General features: G+C 41.9%; 1 protein-coding gene across 2 annotated transcripts in view; it reads left to right on the top strand.

The window, feature by feature from the left end:
* Positions 1 to 4366: 4366 nt before the first annotated feature.
* Positions 4367 to 24082, top strand: part of LGR5 (leucine rich repeat containing G protein-coupled receptor 5) — a 135358-nt gene continuing 115642 nt past the window's right edge. Inside the window, exon 1 of one of the 2 annotated variants that reach the window (XM_081130395.1) lies at positions 4367 to 4773. In XM_081130395.1, the coding sequence (XP_080986521.1) occupies positions 4562 to 4773 (212 nt within the window). In that variant the 5' untranslated portion in view covers positions 4367 to 4561. The remainder of the gene's footprint in view (positions 4774 to 24082) is intronic. The other variant, XM_081130394.1, reaches the window with a different exon arrangement.

Raw genomic sequence — 24082 nt, 5'->3', positions numbered from 1 at the left:
CTAAAGAATTGATAATATCACATCCCGCTATCCTTTCCTTTGGCATGTTTTGAGCATATGGGTATATTTAAAGGTTTCCTTTATGTTGGATAATATGAAAGACAGATCCAATTGATTTTATATAATAGGCTATTTCAAAGTAATGAATTAGCTGAACTAATGCTTTCTTGCAAAATAAATAATTCTGAAAGAAAATAGATCTTTATTCTTAAATCCTCCTTCCTTCTCAATTAATTAGACTTTGTTAGTGAAAGGAAGTTAAGAAATTCAGTATAAGACTGATTATATCATGAATGTAAAATGAGCAGGGCAAATAATGGGCTCTATACTCTTTTAAACAAGTTAAATAAGTCCATAATAGCCCACCAGTTGTGTAAACACTATTTCACTATACTTGTAAAAGAAATATTGACTTACCTGTTAACTAAAATTATCCTGGCATGCTTCAACTAAGCTTATTAGTAATTCTTGTGGTGCCCATGAATGTTTTTAGATTTGGACTTTTATCAAAGATTAAAGAATTAGGAAATCATCCGTTTAGCAAGCCCAGAAAGTAGACACGTACCAGACTGCCCTTTACCAGAATCGATTTTAGGAACTTGCAAACTAAGAGTCTAAGAAGTAAAAAGTGATTTAAATCCTGGCATAAGATATTCCATTACACAACAGCTCATTAACACTGAGATACCTTCCAAAATCATAAATAAGAATGTTTCAACTTGACAAAATACTAAATGAATCTACTTTAGCCTATTAAACTTACTATCACATGTCAGGAGGTTGTTTTCCTCTGACATATATCCTTGTGAGTAACTGGTTGCTGAGAGAAACTAGAAATATATATAATTAAGGGCAAAAAAGCTTCAATATATGCAGACTTGACCCTATTGTTTACATTTTTAAAAATCACCATTCTTTCCCCAACTGGTTCTAATGCAGTCCAAAAATACTACACTTTTCTTTACAAACAATATGTGAATTTCTTAATAAAATAATAATAAGCCCAAAATCCTATCCAGTTAAGTCTATATGTGCCTAGAGTTCTCAAGAGATTTAGAAAAGGTACAGAACTTAAAGTTAGAAGACTCAGGTTAGAATACTGGTTTCATCACTGACTAATTCATCACCATTAGGAAAACCACTTGCATTTTTACCCTTCAACTTGAGGTAAGAATAATACTTACCTCTTAAATTGTTATGAGAGCATGTGAATGTGTAAAAGGCTGACCAACGCTGATGGTCATCATGCAATCTGAGACGTGTGTGTGTGTGTGTGTGTGTGTGTGTGTGTGTGTGTAAGGAATCTAGTTTGCTGTGTTTTCATCATTATTAGCTAAGATAAGTGATTAACATACATGTATTCAGGCAATAAAATCACCATTAGTTGAACCACTGTTATTTTCAACCCATGAGTTTCTATATTTTAAGGTCTACAAGGCCTTGAGCGTTCAAGCTTCCTGTGCTTTCAGGTTTTTACTGAGTGTTGTGGTTTTTTTTAATTATATGTTTTTTATTGATGCTAGAGAGAGAAGGAGAGGGGGAGAGAAAGATCGATGTAAGAGAGAAACATTGATTGGTTGCCTCCTGACCAGGGATCCAAGTGGGAATCATCGAACCGGAGACCTTTCGGTACATAAGACAACATTCAACCTACTGAGCCACACAGGCCAGGACTACTGAGCATTCTCCACTGCAAGTGATCACAGCTAACTCCTCACTCATTACCTCAAGCAACAAGACTAAACAAAACTGATTGGGTCATCCAATTGGGAGCTAATGGAGTAGAAATGGCTTCAGCTCCAGGTGTTTAAAAGATGACCTGAAGATCTTGCTTCTCTCATTCTAATGTTAGTGTTCAGTATCTGGTGAGCTTTCTCCACAAGGCAGAATGGCAGACCCCCTAAGCTCCACATTTCCTTGTCCTTAGAGCTCATGAAGCCAGAGGAGAAGACCTTCTTACCCCAGGGTCCATGACTATCTTACTCTATTTGGGTCACATAAGTACATACCCAGGGGTAGGCAGGGCCACAGGAGCGATAGCCCTACCAGAATCACCTAAGGTTTGGGAGGTAGTTTCCCATAGGAAAAATGCAGAGTACTCTTACCAAAAGGAGAAAGAAGAAATATTGGGCATGCAAAAAAAATAAATAAATAACAGATGTTCACTTCACCTGGTGTCCCCCACTTAATTGAATTGGAAATCCCTCTACTGTACATGAATTTATTAAGGGGCTTCAATTCCTGAAAAGAAAGGCACCAACACAGGTTGAAAATCTACTATTCTACAGTCCAAGTCCCAGGCATTTTAACATTTAGAATCATGAAGATGAATAATATCCCCCTTTTACAGGAAAGGTAACTGAGACTGAGATAGGCTTATTTGTGCTTCTGATTAAATAGCCTGAAACTGGCAGGACCTTGGTTCAAAGCTAGTTCTGCCTGATTCTTTCCACAAACAAAGTGCTATGCTCCTTTTAGCAGCCCTGAAGTCGAAGAAATGAAAGTCCTTAGATGGTAGACACAATCATATTTGGATGCCTGTGTTGATAAATCAATCAGTCAATAAATATTTGTTGATTTCCCACTACCGTGAGCTCATAGTTTCAGTCCTGCTGGTAAAGACAACTGGCCGAGTTCCTGCCTCCAAAATCGTCAATTAAGTTGGCAAAATGAAACTTTTAGAGTTAAACTATGTGGTATTTATAACATACCCTTCAGTGGGATTCATTCTGTAAGTGTGGAAGGAATGGCTGGGCGAAGCATGAATAATGGGAGAGTAAGCAGAGGAATGGTAGTGGATGTGGTGCACAGAGAAAAGCGAAGGAACAGGCTAGCACTGGGCACCGCACTGATATCCAGAAACCAGGGTTAACTCACAGCTTTCAGCAGCTACTGTCAAATTTTCCACACTCTCTGGGCCGGAGTTCCTTTATTTGCAAAATGAGGAAGATGGAGTCTATAAATCTTAGCTACTCTCTCTCTCCGACTAATCCAGAGAATCACAGACTTACTAATGATGGGATTCACCCAAGAAAAGAGCATGTCCAGAATACTAATTCAGGTGCAGGAATCTATATATATTTTGATCAGTTCCACTCGTCATCAGCCAGGTTTGAGAATCACTTCTTAAACGAAGGAGGGTAAACGTACCTCACACAAAAGGGAGGGAGGGGAGATCTTCCCAACTGTGAAATTCAGCAATTCATATGGGAAACTCATCAGAACAGGCTAATTGGAAGAAGATTAGGAGGGACATTGAAAGCCAGAAGGGTTCTCTGCTTTCATCAAGCCAGGAGGCATCGTGCCCCCGAGGGGAAACGGTGCATTTTTGTGAGTTGATGTGGCAGGCTTGGGCCGTCACCTCTTTCGGCCACTCACTCCCTCAGGGCTGGAGACACTGATTTTCCCTTTGGCTCACCGAGGCCTTCTCGCCCCGTCTCCTGCAGGTTCGAGGTGGGACACAGTGCGCACCCTGCAGGGGCCCGAGCCGGATCCTGGGAGCGCAGGGCCTCTCACTGGGCCGGGCGGCACTTGTTAGAGGACCCTGGGACCCTCAGGATGGAAGGGCCGGAGCAAAGGCGCCCGGCCGTCGCTCCGCCTTTCCCGCAGCGTTTTGCTAAAGGTCACTTCCAGGGGGTCCTAAAACGCTGGAAATACCGTCACTCCGCCGTCGCAGGGTCAGTTGGGAGGCAGCCTGGGCGCGCTGCGCCTCCCAGGCTGCGCCCCTGTAGCCACTGGCCCAGCGCTTCGATTTTAGGGCAAAGGGGAGCCAGCGAGGCGCGGGGTTAAGACGCACAGGACCACCCATCGTCCGCCTGGGGACACCTCCTCCTCTGGTGTTGGATTTTAGTCCTTTTTATTTTTCGTTTTAAGCCCTCCGTGTATTACACCCATTATCTGAAGCGGGCTTGGAGGAAGCGTGCCGCATCCTTCGGTCCCTGCGCTTGCGTCCGCGTCTCTCTGAAGCAGGTCTCTCGGGGCTCTTCTTGGATCTGGGTCGCCAGGATGGGAGGAGTGAGGGTGGGGGTCCCCAGCGCCTCACGCGGTGCTAAGCGCGGGAATCCGCCCCCCACCCCCACCCCTGCCCCCCGAGGCGCAGTCGGAGCGCGGAGAACTCGCGGGCGCCTCGCGCCGCCTGCAGCCTCCCAGCCCCGGACTCGGGAAAGGAGGGCGGGAGCCGGGGGAGGGAAAGCGGGGCCTGGCAGGGGGTGCCTGGGAAGCCGGGCTGCGCTGACGTCACTGGGCGCGCAATTCGGGCTGGAGCGCTTTAAAATGCGAGCGTGCGAGCGGAGATGCTGCTCCCCGCCGAGCAGGCCGCCGGCTGCAGCTCCGCGCCCCGCGCCCGCAGCGCCTGCAGCCAGGGCCGCTCCCGAGGTCCGCGCGCCGGCGGCGGGCACGGTCCGGCCCCGCGGCGCTTCTCCTCGGCGCCCCGCCGGGGGGCAGGCGCGCGGCGCCCCTCGCTGCACACGCCCGCTCGGCCGCGTCCCGCGCGCCACGGTCCGCAGCAACCCCGACGCTGCCCTGCGACCGCGTCCGGCCCTCGGCCCCCCGCCCGGGCACCATGGGCACCTCCTGGGTCCGCGTGCTCCTGTCCCTGCCCGTCCTGCTGCAGCTGGCGGCCGGGGGCGGCTCCCCGAGGCCCGGCGCGCTGCTCCGGGGCTGCCCCGCGCACTGTCAGTGCGAGCCCGACGGCAGGATGCTGCTCAGGGTGGACTGCTCGGACCTGGGGCTCTCGGAGCTGCCCTCCAACCTCAGCGTCTTCACGTCCTACCTGTAAGTGCGCCCCCATCCGCTCCGAGATGGGGACGGGCGGGGGGGAGGCTAGCTCAGGACCAGGCTGGGGCCCCGGTGCTCCCGCCTGCTGCGGAGGGGGCGGGAGAGTTTGCAGAGTGCACCTCGGGCCTCGGGGAAATGCACGTGTCTCAGCGGGTAGCGCGACCGCACTTTCTGGGCCGGCGGAGAAACGACCTCCAGCGCAGCCCGGGAAAGCGCCGGTGCGCCCCGGCTCCGCTCCGCGGTCCGGCCCTAACAAGCCGCAGAGCGAACTCGCCCAAGTGCAGGCACTTGCCCCACGCGTGGGCATCTGTGCCCCTGAGCCTGGACCCAGGGCGGGCCGCCGGGCTGGTGGCGGCCGCGGCCTCCCCTCCCCTCCCTCGCTCCCCTCCGCGTCCCGGCGCGCTCCTCGGAGACGCGGGCGGTAAAAAGTTTCCCCAAAGGAGAACTGCAGCCAGCCCAGCGCCAAAGGAACTTACTCGGCATCCCTGGCACGGTCGCGTAATGAAACATTTTTTTTCTTTCTTTCTTTTATCCATTTTTCTTTCTAATGAAGTGATTAAAATGTGGCAACCGCGAGCGCGATTAGAGCTGCCAGAACGTTATCTGCGCCTTTGGCCGCCGCGCGCCCTTTGAAGCGCCGGCCCGCGCTCTGTAATCTTTAACCATCTCCGCTCCCGGGAGGGGGAGGCGGGCGCGCGGCGCGGACACCCGCGCGGAGACCCCGAGCTCGCCGTCAGCCCCGGAGGATCCGCACACCCCTTCTTGCCCCCCCCCCCCCCAGCACAACCTCGAAAGCCCCTGCCGCGGAGCGAGGCCGCGGCGCGTTTCATGATCTTGTCTCTGGAAAGCCCGGGCCCGGAGGGTAACAGGTGGCTGGCTGGGTGGATGGGGTGACGCCGCGGGGACCCAGGCGACCGCGCTGCCTCCTCCGAAGGAGAATCAGGGGCTCGGTTCCTCCGGGCAGAGAGACCAGGGTGGAGCCACTCTGGAGAAGGGGGCACTGGAGCCTCCAGGTGGCACGTTTCGGCGTTAACTCGAGCCCACCCCGAGCCCGCGCGGCCGCGGCGTCGGCGTCTCTCATGTACCTTGGCAGCGCCAGTTGGGATGTTTGTGAACTCGCTCTTTCCTCATTTCAGTTGTTTTCTGGAGGGGAAGAAACATGAAAAGGCTTGCACAATGCCTTCCCCTAAATAGTGATTGTTTTTTCTGGAGACAGACTGGGGAAGGAATATACCTATTTTTACTTGTTTTATATGCAAAGAGGTGAACCATCCTGCTAGATTTTTGGTATTAGTAAGTGGCAATCCCCTCCTCCTCTGCCACTGAACTATGGCAACTTCTTTTCTTTACCTCAAAGGATGATAAAATCATCTATTCCCCCCTCCCCCCCCCCCGTCTCCTTCCGTCGCACTCAGTGCCTGTAGCAGTGAGATTTTCACAGCGATAGAGATCTACTCGCCTAAGTGATCCCTCTAAGAATTCACGTTTCCTCCTGAACAACTGTTTGAACGGCAGAGCTAAGGACTCAGCCCCAGTCTCTCTGCTTTAACCGTGAAACTCGGTTGTTCCAAGAACCGTGTGCTCTCCCATATAGTGAATTTCTGAGAGCACTGTGGCAATTTCCCATAAGAGCTTAGAACTATTCTTTGCCATCACCCTGAAGAAACTGACTTTATGCAAGAGAAGTGTGTGTGATCCCCCCTCCCCCAAACACTTCCCTATTAAAACCATACACTCATTTTAAGATATGTTTAAGAATACAGAAAAAAAAATTTATGAATAGTACCAGGATGCTTTTCTTTCCCACTTGAAACAACTAGCGTTTGTCAGGCCTCTATTACTAAAATGTGGCGTGAAATGCTGCCTCAAATCATTTCCCACACACCGCAAACGCGTTTAACTGCATGGTCCATGTGCTCAGGAGGTCTGACTGCCCCTGTAAGCTATCTATGGTTGCAGATAACTCCCTGGAGTTAAAGTACCGTTAATAAATTGTCATCTTCTCGCACTGTTTGAGGACAGTCTGTACCCTGGCCTAAGGGGAAAGGTTCTTAAACTCGGGGGTGTCTGTGAAAAGTGTCACAGTGATTGTTACATACTTGCTTCTCGTGGTGAACATTTCAGGGAGTGAGTGTACAATGTAGAAATCAGTCCTGAAGTACATAACCAAACTAATGTTCTTCCTATAATGCGATTTCAGAATTTGGTCTCCTTATGGAAAACAAAGTGCCAAGGCCCATGGGATACTCTTCCTTCATGGGTTGAGGGCTTTGAGTTTTTTTGTGTTTTTGTTTTTAAACCATAGGAAATCTGTGCAGACATTAAGGGTAGATGGTGCCCTCTTTTGGTTACACCTAGAATTATCTGTTTCCACCTTCCCTTGTGCACTCATAACCTAAAAGAAGAATTTTTTATTTACTCATATTCAAATAAATAAGCATGTGTCTTACTGGTTTTTCTTATTTTAAGAAATAGCTTCCTTTGCTCGTGAAAGGGAACACTAAGTTACAGCCCCACACCACGGGGGCCCTGCGGTAATTAAGCTTTGATGAGAAAGTTGCCCTGTGTAAAGACTCGTGGGTAAAAGGCCAGACTACTATCTTTTTTTGTTTGTAGTAGGTTATCACCATTTACTTGAGTCAAAATGTTATCGCTTAATCTTCTTCCCTTCCCCACAAAAGCACAAGCATTTCATTTCCTTCACACAGATTGATGATGGCAAGTTCCAGCTGCTTACATTTGGCAAATAGATTTTACCACAATCTGAGAGCTGGCTAGTCAGGCTCCTAGGTAAAGGAAGTTCCTAACTCACTTCATAGAAGACTAGAGCTATTTATGTGCAGTTTTATAGTCTTTCTTTCTTCCCCAGAAAAGCTAAATGTTAAGCCAACATTAATAGTACCTCTCTTTTCTTTCTGAACTGCACTGTCCAGTAGATCTGTAATTGGACCACAGAACATGGTGGAAACACTGGAAAATCTCAATCTTAATTCTCTCCCTCCCTCTCTCTCTCTTTCTCTCTCTCTCAGTCGTTACGGGCTCTGATTTTACAAATAAAGTTCTAAGTAAAGTTCATTCAGCAGAAAATAAGGAAAACACCAAGGTTGAGACATAAAAGCAGACAATAATTGTTGACGATGCTTAATACATCTCAATTTACCAGGCATCATTTATCAGAAATGAAGTAGCTTCTAACCTTATTATAGGTGAGTTATCTTACTTTACCAAATGTGAACATTTGGAAAATATGTTCAAATAGACCCTTGAATATAAGCTCCTGTATGCTACTTTGATGTGTCTTTCATTCAGTTAGTGCGGCATCCAAATAGAAAACTAAATTCTAATGAACACCCTGGGAGAGTAAATATGCTTTTCTTTATTGATCTACAACAGCCATTTTATTTTTAAATGAAAACAGAGCTGTTGCTTAAGGACACGAGCATTTCATCCACAAGCAAATTTATGTCAAGTGAACCAAAGGAAATGAAGAAAGATTTGTTTTTTAATTTAATGTATGCAGCTTGGTTACTTTTCCATATGTAACTTTGGAACAAAATTTAATTTTATACACAATTAGTAAAACGGGTATTAATAAGAACCTATCAAAAACCTCAGTTAGTTGAATTAAGTATGGCCCTGTTGTCATACATATGTTTTAAGCATTTAAAATGCAGTTTCAGTATTTAAAAACATTTTTTAAATCTTTGAAAATGGTTTCCTATATTTCTGCTTCCCTTCAAGCAAAGAAAAGTATTTTAAATAAAGGAAAATGTTTGTACTTTAGCAATGGTTACAAAAACCTTGACAGGTAAAACAGTCTTAAAATTTATATCAATTCCAAAACTGTAGTTTGCTCTACAACCTACTTTTAAAACTCATTTAAAATATAATGATGCCAATGACTTTTCTGCATTTTAATCAAGTTTTTTCTTTTTTCCAGGATTCCCATGGGTTTTTTAAAAATTATTAATGCTTTTATTATAGGGACAATTATTGTAACTAATTGACCAAAGTAGTCTGAGTGATTTTTTTTTCAGTAGTGGCTCTGATTCAAACAATTTTTTAGCATAGATTTAAAATGAATATTTTACCGAATGTGTTCATCATATGCATAGCAGAGTTTGTGTGACGAGAATGAATTTTTACATACAATTAAACATGATCTTCAATCAGGTCTTCAGTCTCTTTCCTTCTTATTCATTTCCTTCAAAGTGAAGGAGTTCTGATAAGCAACCAAAGGTAGCAATCACAAATGAGTTAGGAGATTGGAATAAAAAAATAGCCTTTGTAGTTAAATTAAACTATTTTTGGTAATGGAATCAGTCCCACTGGATGTATTTAAAGAAGTTCAGAAACACAAAACTGGTTTATGGCTTGTCATAGTTACGTTTTATTAATCAGAACTATTTGATTGTTTCTCATTTCTAAAACATATAGCTGTCAAAAGCATAGATATGATACCCAAGTAAGCAGTTAACTCAATAAACCTATCATCTAAAATTAAAGACATTGCAGAATATTTCTGCTTTTATAACTGATACTTAATATCTACCTACCTTAGTAGCATTTTTATATTTCTTCTATTAAATTCATATATTTAAGTCATTTTAGCTATAAGTTTAAGTATGTTTCCAATTAATCCAGATCACATGGCATAAGATAGAAATGAAAACAGCAGTGGCCCTGGCTAGGTGGCTCAGTGAGTTGGAGCACCCTCCCATACCCAGGAGGCTGGAGGTTCAGGTCCAGGTCAGGGCGCACACCTGGATTGCGGCGGGCTTGGTCCCCGGTCAGGGCACATAAGAGTGACAACTGATCGATGTTTCTCTCACACGTCGATGTCTGCCTGTCTCTCTCTCTCTCTCTCTCTCTCTCTTTCTTTCTCTCTCTCTCTTTCCTCTCTCCCCACCACTTCTTCTCTCTCTAAGATCTATTTAAAAGAAAGAAAAAGAGTGAGAGAGAAAAGGAAGGATGGGAGGGAGGGAGGGAGGGAGGGAGGGAGGGAGGGAGGGAGGGAGGGAGGGAGGGAGGGAGGGAGGGAGGAAGGGAGGGAGGGAGGGAGGAAGGGAGGAAAGGAAGAGAAAGAAACAGCAGTGAACTCTAGAGCAATTTTGTCAAGTAATTTTTTTTTAGTTTTGTTTGGTTTTATATAAATTTAGAATAATGCTAAATGGTACTTTTACTTGTAAACACCCCACAAGTGGGTGTTTCTGGTAAACTGAATTTTTCTGGAGAAGACAAATTCCTTTCTTTGAAATTCAACCTCCTCACTCCTGTTGTCATGTTTTCCTTTATAGAACCTCCTGGTAGAGAGATGCATCAGACTGGCGTTAGAGCCACAGCTGATATACACATACCAAGAAAACAAGCTGACTGTCTAGTCCTGTTGCTATTTTTGCTGTATCTTAGTAAAATTTTGTGTTAAATCTGCTCATGAATTCAAACCTACTAGAATTCTTATTCCCAGATCTGTCAGTGTCAATTCACACTTTAAATCAGTTGTTATGGATACCAACCACATGCTCAATTTCACCTGTCGAATTCATTATCTATGGGAAAAGAAGATATTTCACGCGATAAGGTAGAATTTTTTATAAAAATTTTCATGATTCAAAATTAATTTTGTTCTCCAGAAGTTACATGGTAGAAAGCAGGCCTATTCTTGAAATCCCTGGCCTTTTCTCCTACCTCTCCCAGTTAATTTTTTTGTTACATTGATTGAGCCCAATGGATATGTCTTATTTGAAACTGGTGAGTAGAACATTAGTCATTTGATTTCAGGTTACCTAGTGATAATGCTAAAAGATTGTTGACTGAGTGTTAGCATTGGTAGTTTAAGCAGGAGTCCTTCCTCATACCCTCATCTGTTACCCCTATCTCAGTGCTTAAACCTGGGATTGCAGAAGCCGAGGTTCACTTTGACAGCATTCGAAGGAACCAACCCGTGTCCCTGAATGCATCTTCCTTAAAGTCAGATGGAATGAAACTCCAGGCTGTGATGATGGGCTCTCTTTCCTCCCTAGACTGTGAGCTCTTCCATGGGAGGAAATTTCCACTTTCTTTCCCAGTGCCCACATCAGTGTCTGACACTTAAGGGGTATTTAGTAAATATTTGTAATGTCGAATTGAATAGAATTGGCCGAACTGGCTGCTGAAATTCCAGTGCCTAGAAGAGGTCAGAGACAGAGAACTACTTATCTGCAAGGTAACAGAACAACACAAGGCCCCTGGTGTCCCACAATTATGGCCCAGCCCTATTTGAAATACAATTAAATTGTGTTCAGCTTAAATGATGCAATGAGTTGTTTATTTTAACAAACACACGAGAATTTACATATCTAAATTACTTTATTATTTTAATAACAATAATAATAACAGCTGTTTATAGTTCCTTCCTGTGTTCTAGGCATTGTGCTAAGTACTTTACTGATCTTATATCCATCCCATAACAACCTTCTAACACAGGTACTATTTTCGTTCCTAACTTGGGGGGCCTGTAAACTTATTCCAAGGACATTTCCATTGCTCAAAATATTTTTGAACTTCTTTGAAGTTATCTTCAGGACCGGTTTACCAGAAACACAAGAAAACCAGCCTTCTAAGTTAAGGTTATGCCTCAAAGTAAATGTAATTGGTGCTGAAATATTTCAGCACATTTTTCCTTTCAGGAGCACAATTTATGAGGCTCTGGGAAATGTGGTTTTTAATTTCCAATAAAATGAGAATTATATTATATAGCTTAAGGCCAAGATTTCAAATTTAGTAAATACTTTTTCACTTTTTCTTGTCTCCAAGATAAAGATAAATTGTGGTAGCTGCCCATGTATTATAAAGAGTGATCAATTGACTGATAACTTCCAAGTCCAGAACAAAACTACTTTTTTTTCTAAGTAGTTGCATTCTTTGGAATTATTTCTCCATTTAAAAAGACATGAACTTTCTTAAGTCAATGTTATTTGAGTTTGTATCCACCTTTATAACTGATGCGATGAAATGAATTGATGTCAGGAAGGTCTTCTCCATACTGTCATTTATTTAATTAGAAATGGAGAATTATTTCAAAGTTTACATATATAATATATTTTGCATAACATACATATGTAATGTCTAACCTTACATATATACCTTCCTTCCCAAAGTCTATACTAAGAGAACCTAAGAAATTATATCTTATATATATGTGTGTGTGTGTGTGTGTGTGTGTGTGTGTGTGTGTGTATATATATATATATATATATATATATATATATATGATGCATAGTTTAACAAATATGGCAGCAATACAGATTTCTTTGTAATTTAGAAATCTTGGTAAGTCAGAGAAGAAACTTTCCTTAACTATTCATTTAATTTTTTCAGCCCTTCAACTGTTGTTGTAAACCTAACACTGCTAAACATTTACTATATTACAAAGTTACCATGAAAAACAAATAGGTGGCCAATTAATCATAAATTATATTCAGTACAGATAGCCCCTCATCAAGTAAGTACTGATGTTTAGAAAATTTAGGAGATATTGAAATATAATCTCTAAAATTTCTTAAAACAGTTCTCTCAAGTCTCGTTTCCTATTAACTTATCATTAATAATTTAAAATTGTTCAGCAATCCCTAATTTTCAAGTGCCTCATTTCGTAACGCGTGCACATTATTTTCGTATCCATTTGATCCGTCTTGCCTTCAAAAGGAGTTTTGTTCCATCTTCTAACAAGGACTGTGGTCAAGGGGGACGAAAATGATCTCATGCACACACTAACACACACACCAACACCCCAGCAAGAAACAGTTTCTTTTGTGCCACTTGCTCAGCGGCAATGATACATAACATTGACATGGCTTGACAGTGGAGATCCAACCCTTTTGAGGGGAGAGGCTGAGCTGGCTGTGTGCAGGCACCTTCAGTTCAGTTCAGAAGCTGAAATGCAGAAGACAATTGTCCTGGCAAAGGGAGCCCAGCTCCAGCTGAGAACGCATGCACCGAGCTGACCTTCCTCGCCAGCCTGCCAGCGGAGATTAAGGTTTCCTCAAGTGGTCCCTTGTTAGCCCAGCCTTTTCCCCAGTGTCGCTCATCTTTCACAACTGGAAGCCAAATGTTTTAAACTGTTACTCAGTTTTGCAGCCAAATTCCTTTATTTCCTCCTGCCTCATTTCCTCCCTCCCTCCTTCCCTCTCTCTCTCTCTTTCTCTCTCTCACAAGCTGTGATGACTCACCTTACATGCATACTTTCCTTCCCAAAGTCCACACTAAGAAGAGAACCTAAGAATTTTTATGTTTTACTAAAAAACTAGTAAATATTTTTGTGCTTCTTTTTTTTCTTGAAAGCTTGATGACGTAGAACAAGAACCTCTACAAAAGATATCTATTTGCAAAAATAACCTTCCTTTGATCAAAAAGCCACAAAAGTGTAGTTCTCAAGAAAGTAAAAAAACCACACATGATCTCAAGTGGAAAAAATATAAAGAATTTGCTGAATTTTTAACCTTAGCACATAACAAAGATATTATTTCAAACTTGGTTGGTTAATGTGGGCTGTGTTAGAGCTTTCATTGTGTTGTGTTTGGGTTTGCCCAGTGTTATTTTAATGAGTTTATTGGTTCGACACACAAAACACCACATGGCACTCGAAGTTCTTAAGTTATAAATTTTCTTGTGAGGTACTTGAAGGAACTCTGTTACATAATCAATTGGTCTTTAAATCTATCAGCACAAAAATAAGCTTTCACTTTTTGTACGCATATACAGTGAGGATTATTTGGTTATAAAAAACAAGTAAAAATTCCCATGGAGGGAGTTACATTCCTTAATCATCTATTTTGTACATATATCGAGACTTTTGCAATAAACCTTTATCTCACAGTCAATCTATAGACTCAGTTTGGAGTCTTCTAGTAAAGACATCTTCCTCTTTGCCCTCTCTTCATCCTTGCTGTCCTGATGAGACCCTTAGCAGACGGGCTTGCATTTGGCATTAGGCCTACTCTATTATTGTTATAGTGTCAACTGCCCAAAGAATAAAGCCCAGCAAAAAAAAAAAAAAAAAAGATGGCAAGAGAAGTGGTAAGGCTAACCAAGGGAGTCTGCTCTCCAAGGAACAGTGCAGGCAGAACTGAGAGACTGAGACCTCTGCTGGGCGCCCTGTCCCCAGATGGTTCATTTCTCCTGTGTCTCTCCTAATCCTTCCCCATCCCTTTCTTCTAGATAGCATCAGAGGAGGACTGGAAGGATGCATTTTTCTTATCTCAGACACTTTCTCCCCAGGGCTTCAAACTACAAGATGAAGGGAAGTTTAGAAAGAAGAGTCTGGGATTAAAGTATCAACTCTAAGTGCACCGAAATTGGGGTCTTTGATTTTAACTCGGGGGAGCCATTTCACTATCATTGTGGTGGGAGACAACTCACCACAGCCCCTGTTCCCCAGCAGCTGTTGTTCTCTGGGGCTCAGGGCAACAGAGTACAGGAGGAAGTTCAAGATCTTTTTTCATTGAGTCTTCAAGCTCGGGTAGCAAAAGGAAATCCTAGTTAAACCAGATTCTCCCAGGGTGTAAGCATATCTCATTTGAAGATCTCAAAAGTTTTAGCAACATGATTAGCTGACAGCAAGTATCCACCTTCCACCTTCCAGCTTCCCCCTTGCAGCTTAAAGTCCACTTCCACAGGCTCTTATAATCGTGAGAAGTGTTGGGCCGCTATGGGCAGGGCTATGGGCAGGTCCCAAATGACTATTACATAGTAATTTGAAGCTCCCTTTGCCTTAGATGTAGAAGCTCCTCAGAGCATAGGTCATTGTATATTGAGAAGGAAAGGCTAATTTGCGTAGATTTATATTAATTATAATAAAGCCAGTTCAGAACTTGAGCTAATAGCTAACTACGTTTAGAGTAAGTTCTACTCTTAAGAACTCAAAGTATAATCTTTTATCGACAAATTACCAGAATGACTAAGCCATACACCTAAGGTCACATTACACAGTGCAAGACTGAAATTTAATCACAATTGCTAGGGCATTGCCCTAATTGCCCAAATAAATGGAATTAAAATCATTTAGAGGTATTGCAGAAGTTTTTGATGAGTCGAATGCAATGTCTACCCCAGTGCATGGGATTTAGAATGGAAAGGACCTTGAAACTCACCTAATCCAACATCTTTCATAGATGATGAAAGTCATGCTCAGAAGAAGTAAATGACGTTCTCAAAATCAGATAGCTGGCAAAAATGGAATTGGAACCCCAGTGTCTTAAAAACCCCAGTCCAGTGCTCTTTGCTGTCAACTTTTTGCTCCAATGCCAGATACTCAAATGAATTCTAAAACTCTGTTACTTTTCTAGATGTTTCCAAATATCCTGTTGCTCTTCTAGGTTATGTATGTTCATATCTAAGTATGTGCTTGAATTTTAACCTTACCACCTTTTTTGATCTGTCCTAGATACAGATAAAGTGTACTTGGAATCACCTAAAAATCTGTAGAGCAGAATGGAACAATCAAACTTAGTTTGAGGAATAAATTTCCCAAATTTTTGTTCATGGTAGGTTAACATGCCTTTAATGTAATTTAAATTTTATTTGTGACCCTTAATTTGACTAAATTTAGGTCTCATAAATATCTCTTGTATTTTCTTTGCTAGCACTGAAATTGCACGAGTCCACACTCTCCTCACTTTTCTCCAGGATAACTGTGACAGTCTCCTGTCTTTGTTGGCATAGTCCTCCAGGACACACACACTCCCTATCACCCCACTAGTCTGTCCAAGATGCAACTCTGGTCTTGTCTCTCGTATAGTCAATCTCTCAATGGTTTCCTATGGCTTTTGTGATACAATTTAACTCCTCAGTTTAATCCACAAAGCCCACCTCTCTTGCCTCACCCTCAACTGCAAACTCTCTAGCCCCCTATACTCTCTCTCCAGCCATATCAAACTACCTCCTGCAATTTCCATGTTTCATGACTCCAGGTATTCACATGTGTTGGTCTCTGCTTGAAATGCCTTTCTTATTTTTCATTTGCTGACTTCTATGAGTCTCTCTGTACTCAATTCAAACATCACAGAACACTGTCTGTCACCCACCATTTTAGAAAACTGTCTTCGATGTTCCCATATCACACTGAACCCACTTGTCACACACTCACCACACTTGATCACCATACTTGATTTACTATGGTTCTTACTACTGGACTATAAAATATATCCCTTGAATTATCTATTTTCTTGGACCAAAGAAGAAAAGAGTCTCTCTTGGACTTAGATCAAAACACAGAATTAATGTATATTAATCATGTTTTTAATTTTTTGTATTTTATGATGCTTTGCTGTCTTGGGGCCTTGCTGACCCAGAAGAGACTGCCCCTCCCAGAGCTAGCTAATTCCCAGCAATAGCAAGGGCTCCTGGCAAGCACACCTTTCATATGCAGACCCGCCAACCAAAGTCTACACCCCCAGGCACCTTCCTTATCAGGCTTTTGCAGAAAGCTCTTACACTTAAGGTCAATATTCCCTGTCTTAATAACCCAAGGGCCAGATATTGGACAACTTGAGACAGCCCCTACACCCACAGCCTTCTGAAATGATTCAAACTAGCTGATTCTAAGCCTGTTTACCCTGTCCATTGCTTCCTGTGGAGACCACAATAAAGGCTCTTACCCCTGCTTTTCTCCCACTCCTTCTACCTCCTGACAGACCCAGGTGCTTTCCCGTGTAGCCCTGCAAACTGATGTGTCCCTGCAAACTGATGTGTCCCCTACTCTTGGGAACTGTAACAAACTATCTTTTCAGTAGCAGTTGCCTCCTGATCTACTGGCCATACCACACCTGAATAATATTAAAACCTACACTTTAGATGTCTGTGCCTGGGCAACTTCAAAAGAAGATATGGCCAAGGCACATTTGAGAGAGAATCAGCATCATTTTCTCACTCTAGGAGGCACTATTGTTTCCCTAAACTCTATGTAAGACTCGTACTTTGCCCAAACCTAAGATACAAGGTGCCATTTTCCTGGCCACCAAGTGTGTAACAGAGTAGATGAGCTGATATAACCTCTGGTATAATCTTATAATGTGGTGATAAAGAAGTCCTTCCCTCTAAATTTAGAAGACTGCATTGTTTGTAAACTCTCATGATAGAAAAAAATTCAAATAGTGTTTTTAACACTTTTACTCCCAGTTTTTCATTTGACCTTTATAACAAACAAGTAAAAAAGTTATCACTATCCCCACTTAGGGGATAAGAACAGTTCTTGACAAAGATTACAGCCTTATTTTGAGTGACCTTGACAGGTATTCTGTGCCTTGGTTTTCTCACCTGTAAACTGGCAATAATGATAACACCCACTTTACTGGGTTGTTGTGAAGACTGGTAAGATGATGCACGTAAAGCACTTTGCACAGAACCTCATATGTGGAGCATTAACTGTTAAGTGCTATTGTGGTTTTGGTGATGATGTTACAGTTACTTTAACACTAAACCCAAACATTGTTGGCTCTTACTGTTATTTCCCAAAATATTTAAATTAATTGCCCTGAAATTTTACAACTGTAAAATAATTTTCCTGAAACAAGGTTTTTTTTTTAATGTTAAAAACAAGTTAGAGAACAGCAGAGAGGTGCCTAGTTGATCAAAGAATAGGGGAAGCAAATAGGGGCAACTTCAAGTGAGCGGGGTATCACCCAGGGTCTGTTTAAGTAAAAATATTCTAATTTTCATCTCTGATCCTTGGTATCAAATAGATGAAAGATTCTGTGTATCAAACAAAGTTTTAGATTTTCATCTGGGTGTATAACATTGTGTAGACATTGCACAAACCTCCAGGGTGGCTGACTACTGAGTGAATACTTTGTCACAGATTGTGGCCTGGTGGCCCAGGGTTAGAAGTCCATTCCTCAGGCACAACTTAATGAATGGCCCACAATTTGTGGTCCTAGATTTAAATTGTTTTTTATTCTCTCATTTTTCATCTTACCCATCTCCACGATTTTTCGTGCATAGAGAGGAAAACTTCAGTCTGGCAACTTCTTGGCTCTTAGAAGCTCCAGTCTCAGCTGCTGACTTGCTACACATAGCAGCAGGTGAGAGATGGTGGACTTAGAGAGTTGAGAAGAGATTGGGAATCCAACTTTTCCTCAGAGCCAAAGGCACACTCTGGAAAAAACAAGTTTTTAACACACACACACAAAATGTGTTCGGTCATTTTTTTTTATATTAACTAAAAAAATAATTCTACTCTAAGGAACAAACTGATTTAAAGAATAGGCTTATGTCTCTCTGAAAATACATTCAAAACAATTGAATTTTCATGAGGAATTTCTTTGATGAAGAAGCAGTTGGTTCGCCCTGCCAGTGTTTCTAGGTGGTTAGAGCATCTCCCCGTGCACCAAAGGGCCATGGGTTCGATTCCCAGTCAAGGGCATATATCTGGGTTGCAGGTTTAATCCCAGCCCCCAGTTGGAGTTCATGTGGGAGGCAACCAATTGATGTGCCTTCTCACATCAATGTTTCTCTTGCTCTCTCTCTCTACCCCCTCCATCCCTTACACTTTCTCTAAAAAAAAAGAATCAGTGGAAAAATAAAATATCCTCTGGTGAGGATTAACAAAAAATAGGAAGAAGAAGCAGTTGGTTCAACACAATTACAGGAAGAATCTTTGCAGTCGTTGAAGACAACAAAGCTAAAATTATTTCCTGAGGAACAATAGGTACCAGTGACTTGAATCTGTGAGATAGGGGACTCAAAGTTATATAGTGGGGTCCAAGTACTCCTTGGGCTTGTATCTGAGCAGTAGGCGTCCCAGTGATCCCTAGCAGAGAGGAGAGATGGATGGGTGGCCCTTGGACTGGATAGCCTTTTAATCCTGCAGATGAGCCCTGTGTCACCCTCGCCACAGATTCTCCACACGCCTCTACAGCAGAGGCCAGCTGTACGGCCCATCACCAATGAAATCAAGAGAACAGGTCTGAAAGGGGCAAGGGAAATCTCCCCTGTAGCAACACATTTGTGTCTTAGTACATGTGAAAATATGATTCTGGAATTCTCAAGTGCCTACTGAATTACCAAAGTAGGAAGCTGATTAATTTTACAGCCCTAACACAAAAACTGAAGCACTTTCAGGGAGACCTTTATTACGTGTTATCCAGCAGCACAGATTAGAGTAGTGGGATCTATCAGCCCAGCTTTATTAAGCAGCTTAAATAATCACTAAACCAGAAAGGACCAGAAGGCAGCAAAAGTTGAAGGATTTCAAATTAAGGGTCAGAAGATCCTCTCTCAAGCAAAGCCAGTTCTCCAGGTGGAGAGGGGGTAAGAGGACAGTGACAGCCCAGAGGAGACTGGCAAATAAGAAAAAAATTAGAAAGTGTCAAGAGGGACTCAAAGGTGAGGTGACCTGCAGGACAAAGAATACAAGGATAAGCTGGCTACTGTCTCTGGTGTGGGGTTGGCTTCCCAGTGGGTAGAGTTCAGGCCTTCAAAGGGTCTACACACTCACTCACACACATACTACACAGACACACACATGCACACGGGCACATCCCTGTATGTATATATGTAAGTAAAAGAAACTCATTTTGGAAACAACCTCAAAATACATACATCTACCTACACTAACCCTAGGATGATAAGGCAACTGACACACTCCTAGGAACTGGAAAGTAGTTAACAGTACAGTAGTTAGTGCTAATTACAAAAGCAAAACATTCAGAGTAGAGGTGTGCTAGAAGTCTGGATCCATGGTTCTCAAACTTGTATGTACATTAGCTCCAACTAGAATCTAATGTTAACCACCTCAAGGCCCTGATCACACACCAAACCAACTAAATCAGAATCTCCAGGGCAAGAATGTAGGCATCTGAATGATTTTTTCACTCCTGCAGGCAAATTCAATGTGCTGTCACGTTTTGAGAGCCTCTAAGCTAGATCTAGCTACCCCACCAACCAGCCATAGTATCTCTGTCAAGAGGCATAACCTCCCTGCCTCAGTTTTCACATCTGTATAACAGGAGGTGAGCGCATGCTCTGAAGTCTCTCGTAATTCTCTTGTTCTATGACTCTATCAGCTTGACGTTTGTGGGTATTGTAACAGGGCAGGTGTAGCAAAAAAGGAGGTTTCCACACACCCACACCATTCTGTGCAGCCAATCTGGGAGCATTGTTTACCCTCCTGCAGTAAGCATTACTTAAAATGACATTATTTGTTTTACAGTTTAGAGGGCCTCTGTAGGTAGCCTCAGGAGCCCATTCATTTCATTAACATTAAATCAACAAGCAGACCTTCTTTCTGCCCCTCTCGAGCAGGATTAATGGATTTTGGCATGATTTGTGCATCTAGCAGCAAAACCTCGTGCTGAGAAAGCTAGCAGGCTTGACTAATTCCCAGCAGTGCTAACTTCATAAAGTTACTTTAAGCTTTTAACTTTGACTGAAGATTAAAGGTAATGACTTCATGCTGTGAAGTTTGAATGCATGATACTCAAGAGGTATAAAAAAACATACAAAAATGACACACTATTTGATAAATTAATATTATATGTGCATGTTTATGTGTGTGTGTATATATATAGGTGATTTTATGCTTATGAAAATACTCTTATTCTGTGTATCTAAAAAAGGATCCTCTAAAACACTGAGATTTATGTAATAAATAATCATTACACTAAATAGAGTATTGGCAGCTGAGTATGTAAAGTGTAAGCTTGAGAACTTATGGTTAGAATATCATATATATGCTAATAGAAGGCCCAGTTTTGCGTGAAGCTGTAACATAATGGTCTGTTGGATATGAATAATTTCCTAAGAAGCAAAATGATTCTACTCTCTGAGACAGTTATCACCTATAAAGAATCCTACATATGACTATGCTTGTACTTTTTCCTTCTAGTCTTAAATTAAATTCAAAATTCAGAGAAGTCTGCATGAAGAAGGGAGAGAAAAGGAGAAAATACAATATTTCCAGCCCATCTGACAAGACTACAGAAAAGCTTTTGATCAAAGGGTCTTAAGTACACTTTACTGGTGTGACAAACAACATTTTTATCCCTTTATTAGATTTATTTTTCTTCTGAAAACTGCAGTGACCAGGGTATGGTTTGTGAAAGAAAGCTGGCAGGGTTGTGTTCTTTGATTCCTAATTAACACCTTCAGTCTCAAAAGAGAACCAACAGAAATACCATAAAATGTTGCAGCTGCATTGTGATTCCGCTTGGTTGGTTTGTTAAAAGTCGGCTGGGCATTGGCAGCTGCAATAAAGGGAACGCTCAATGGATGTTTTGTATTGTGCCCACTGAAGTGAAAGAAGGCAACCATTTTATTTTTCAAATGGGCAGCTGCAGAGGGAGGTTTAAATGGAGCTAAATACAAGATTTACTGTTAATTTATAGTAAATATATAAAGAAAATAAAACCTAACTCTTACATTTTTACAGTCACATAACAGAAATTTTAGCAAGAAATTCCTAAGGACAGCAATAATTTTGGAACGTTTTAGCAACTGACTTGGGGAATTTGGCAACAAGGAATAGCATTCATTATTAAAATCAAAATAGCCTTTTTGAAAGAGCTGAGTAAGCCAAAGCTTTAGAAATTGACGTTTCCACTTTGAAAGGTAAAGGTATATCTTTCCTGTCTGTGGTAATGGAACTCCCCCCTCACTTATTGAAACCCTAAAATTTGTTCAGATTGGAACTGAGTAAGATTCCATACACCCCTACCTCACTTTTTTTTAAAGAGCGTGGAGTTGAATTTTGCCTGGGGTAGGGAAATAAAGGAGGCATTTAACTCTGGTCAGATAAATCTCACTCACATTCAAAAATGCAATTAAGGAAATATGTAAATCTAGATGTTTCATCAAATGCTAGCTAAGGGGTTACTAGTTCTTTTCGAACACAATGACTGAACTAAAGAACTTTAGTGTCTGTGTAAGAACCATTGTCCAAGCCCCAGTCCCTGTTGGAAACAGAGTCCGGCCTGGCCGTGGGAAATACCTACATATTTGACACAGGCCCTATTTCTGAGAGAAAGGGGATGGAAAAGAAAGTATGGCGATTTTACTGTTGCATTCTAATCAGCCATGATCTGCCTAATTTGCTTTGATCAGGAAGATAAACTAATTTTTCTATGGGCTGGATAAAAGTAATTAGCAAGCCAAAGCTTTCATGTTATTTCAAAAGAGCTAAAGTAAAGAGGATCAGAAATTGTAATGGTGGGAGTTAAATACATCTTTTCGGCTCATCTGAGAGCATTGTTAGTTCAAAATAGGATACTGACACAGAAGAGGAACTCCGGTTAAAGATAGTTTCATGGGCTGCACAAGCATTGTAAATTCTGGGACCCACACTGCTATGTAACTAAACAGAATTACCAAAGGGCGGCTTATAATTGGTGCCTGTGTCATGCAGCCCTGTTCTTTTGTGGGGACACCTTTACCTTCGTGTGAAAAGGTGCGATTATTGCCTGGTTTTAGAACGTTGTTGGTTCTTCCAGAAGCTCTGCATTTCAGTTGTCATATTTAAGTTGTTGGGGTAGTTGCATGTGTTTACTCGAACCCTCGGCCGCTGCTCCCCTAAGCACACAAGCGCCGGCAGCTTGGGATTCTCCGATCCTGGATGCGCTGGAGAAGGATCTGAGATCAGACTGCGAAAGCTGATCAGGAACCTGACTCCACAGATGCTTACATTTCACAGCCTGGCTCACAGGTTTTTGCGCCAGTTACCAACTTCAGTAATGCCGTGTCCTCCTGTCTTGTTTTTTTTTTTTTTCTAAACACCCAAACACATGTAGTTATTAGATGAGAAGGAAAGATTTTGGAATATGGGATTTTGTTTCTTCAAAAAAAATCTATTTAGTGTTAACTTTTTTTCTTGTTGATGTGACCTTGGCATTACTTCCTTTTCTGGCCGTTGTACTAGATACGGTATCTGTAACCCTACTGTAAACTTAATTGCTTTTTTGGCTGCTAATCTCCTTTGCTGAGTTCTTAGATACCAAAGTGTGCATTTCATGTCAGACTCAATGCGTCTTTAAACTACGTGGATCTTTTCAAAGGACCTCTCTGTGTGGTTGGAGCTCACTAAGTTTCAAGGTTATATAGCAACTATTATTGTAGAATGATTCCACAGGAAACTAGAAAATATGAGTTTAGGACCACTAGTCTGTCTTGTTTTTAAAATTGTTTAAAATAATTTTATTTACCTTTTCTCATGTCTTTCTGCTCTTTTGAGGAAGCTGCAGTCAACAAACATTTAACTCTTATTGTTTGCAAAGCTATTAGTAATAGTAAGTGTTCAAAATTGCAAATAAGTCTGTTTTCATTTTGTTGTTAACTGTCAGAGGTCTAGAAAAGATGGCAACTATTAAGATTAAGAATTCAATCTGTGGCTATGGAGGAGATCTTCAATAGTGTCAACCTCAGTGTCAACAGTGTTAACAGTGTCAACTTCATGTTTCTGCATATTCATTCATTCATTCATTCATTCACATAATTAATGTTTATTGATTGCCTACTTTGGGCTAGATGCTGAGAATATAGCAGTGCATAAGGTGGACAAAATCCCTGTCTTTGCAGGGAAGACAGACATTAAGCAAATGCTTATTTAAATGCATAATATTAAGATTATGAAAGGGCTCCAAATGAGAATGGGAGTGCACTAAAAGAGAATCTGCCTGGTCTTGGTGACTAGGGAAGACTTCATTTAGGGAGTGACATTTAATCTGAAACTTGGAGGGCAGTTGGAGTTGGCCAGAAAAAGGAGAGGGAAAAACAATTCTAGACAGACTTTCTCACTTAAGTCCGAGCACTGGTTGAATTATCCTCTTTGCAGTGTGCAACTGTGATGTACAGGATGATGCTGAGGACCCCTTAAGTACCTGGTACTGTGGGGGGTAGGTCTTAACACGGTTACTCCTAAGGCGCAGGATCTTCCTTTGTGATCTGACCTAAACATACTTACTAAGAATTCTCTTGAACATCTGTATGGCAAAGGGCTTTGCAGTTTCTGATCTCATCAAGTATATCTTCTGCTTTATTACCTTATAGTTTTATTGGGCATAACAATTTTCAGTTGTTCTAAAACACAATTATGAACTTATTTACTTGTACTCCTAATAATAACCTGAAAAGAAGAGGCAGTAATCATGTTATATGGACCTGTATGTTTTCCCTGGATTAGATAGGGAGCCACGAAGTAGAAGGCAAGATTTTCCATTGGTCCTCTCATTCGCAGTAGACCCGCCCAATGTCTATTCACAAGGGGAAGCTGGTTAAACCAAAGGGTACACATTTATTCATTCTTTTAATTACACCTAACATTTACTCGGTATTTACGATC

The sequence above is a fragment of the Miniopterus schreibersii genome, assembly GCF_964146895.1.
Source record: "Miniopterus schreibersii genome assembly, chromosome: 2".
NCBI lineage: Eukaryota > Metazoa > Chordata > Mammalia > Chiroptera > Miniopteridae > Miniopterus > Miniopterus schreibersii.
Note: the sequence above shows the minus strand (reverse complement) of the source record. Positions and strands in the feature narration are given on the sequence as shown.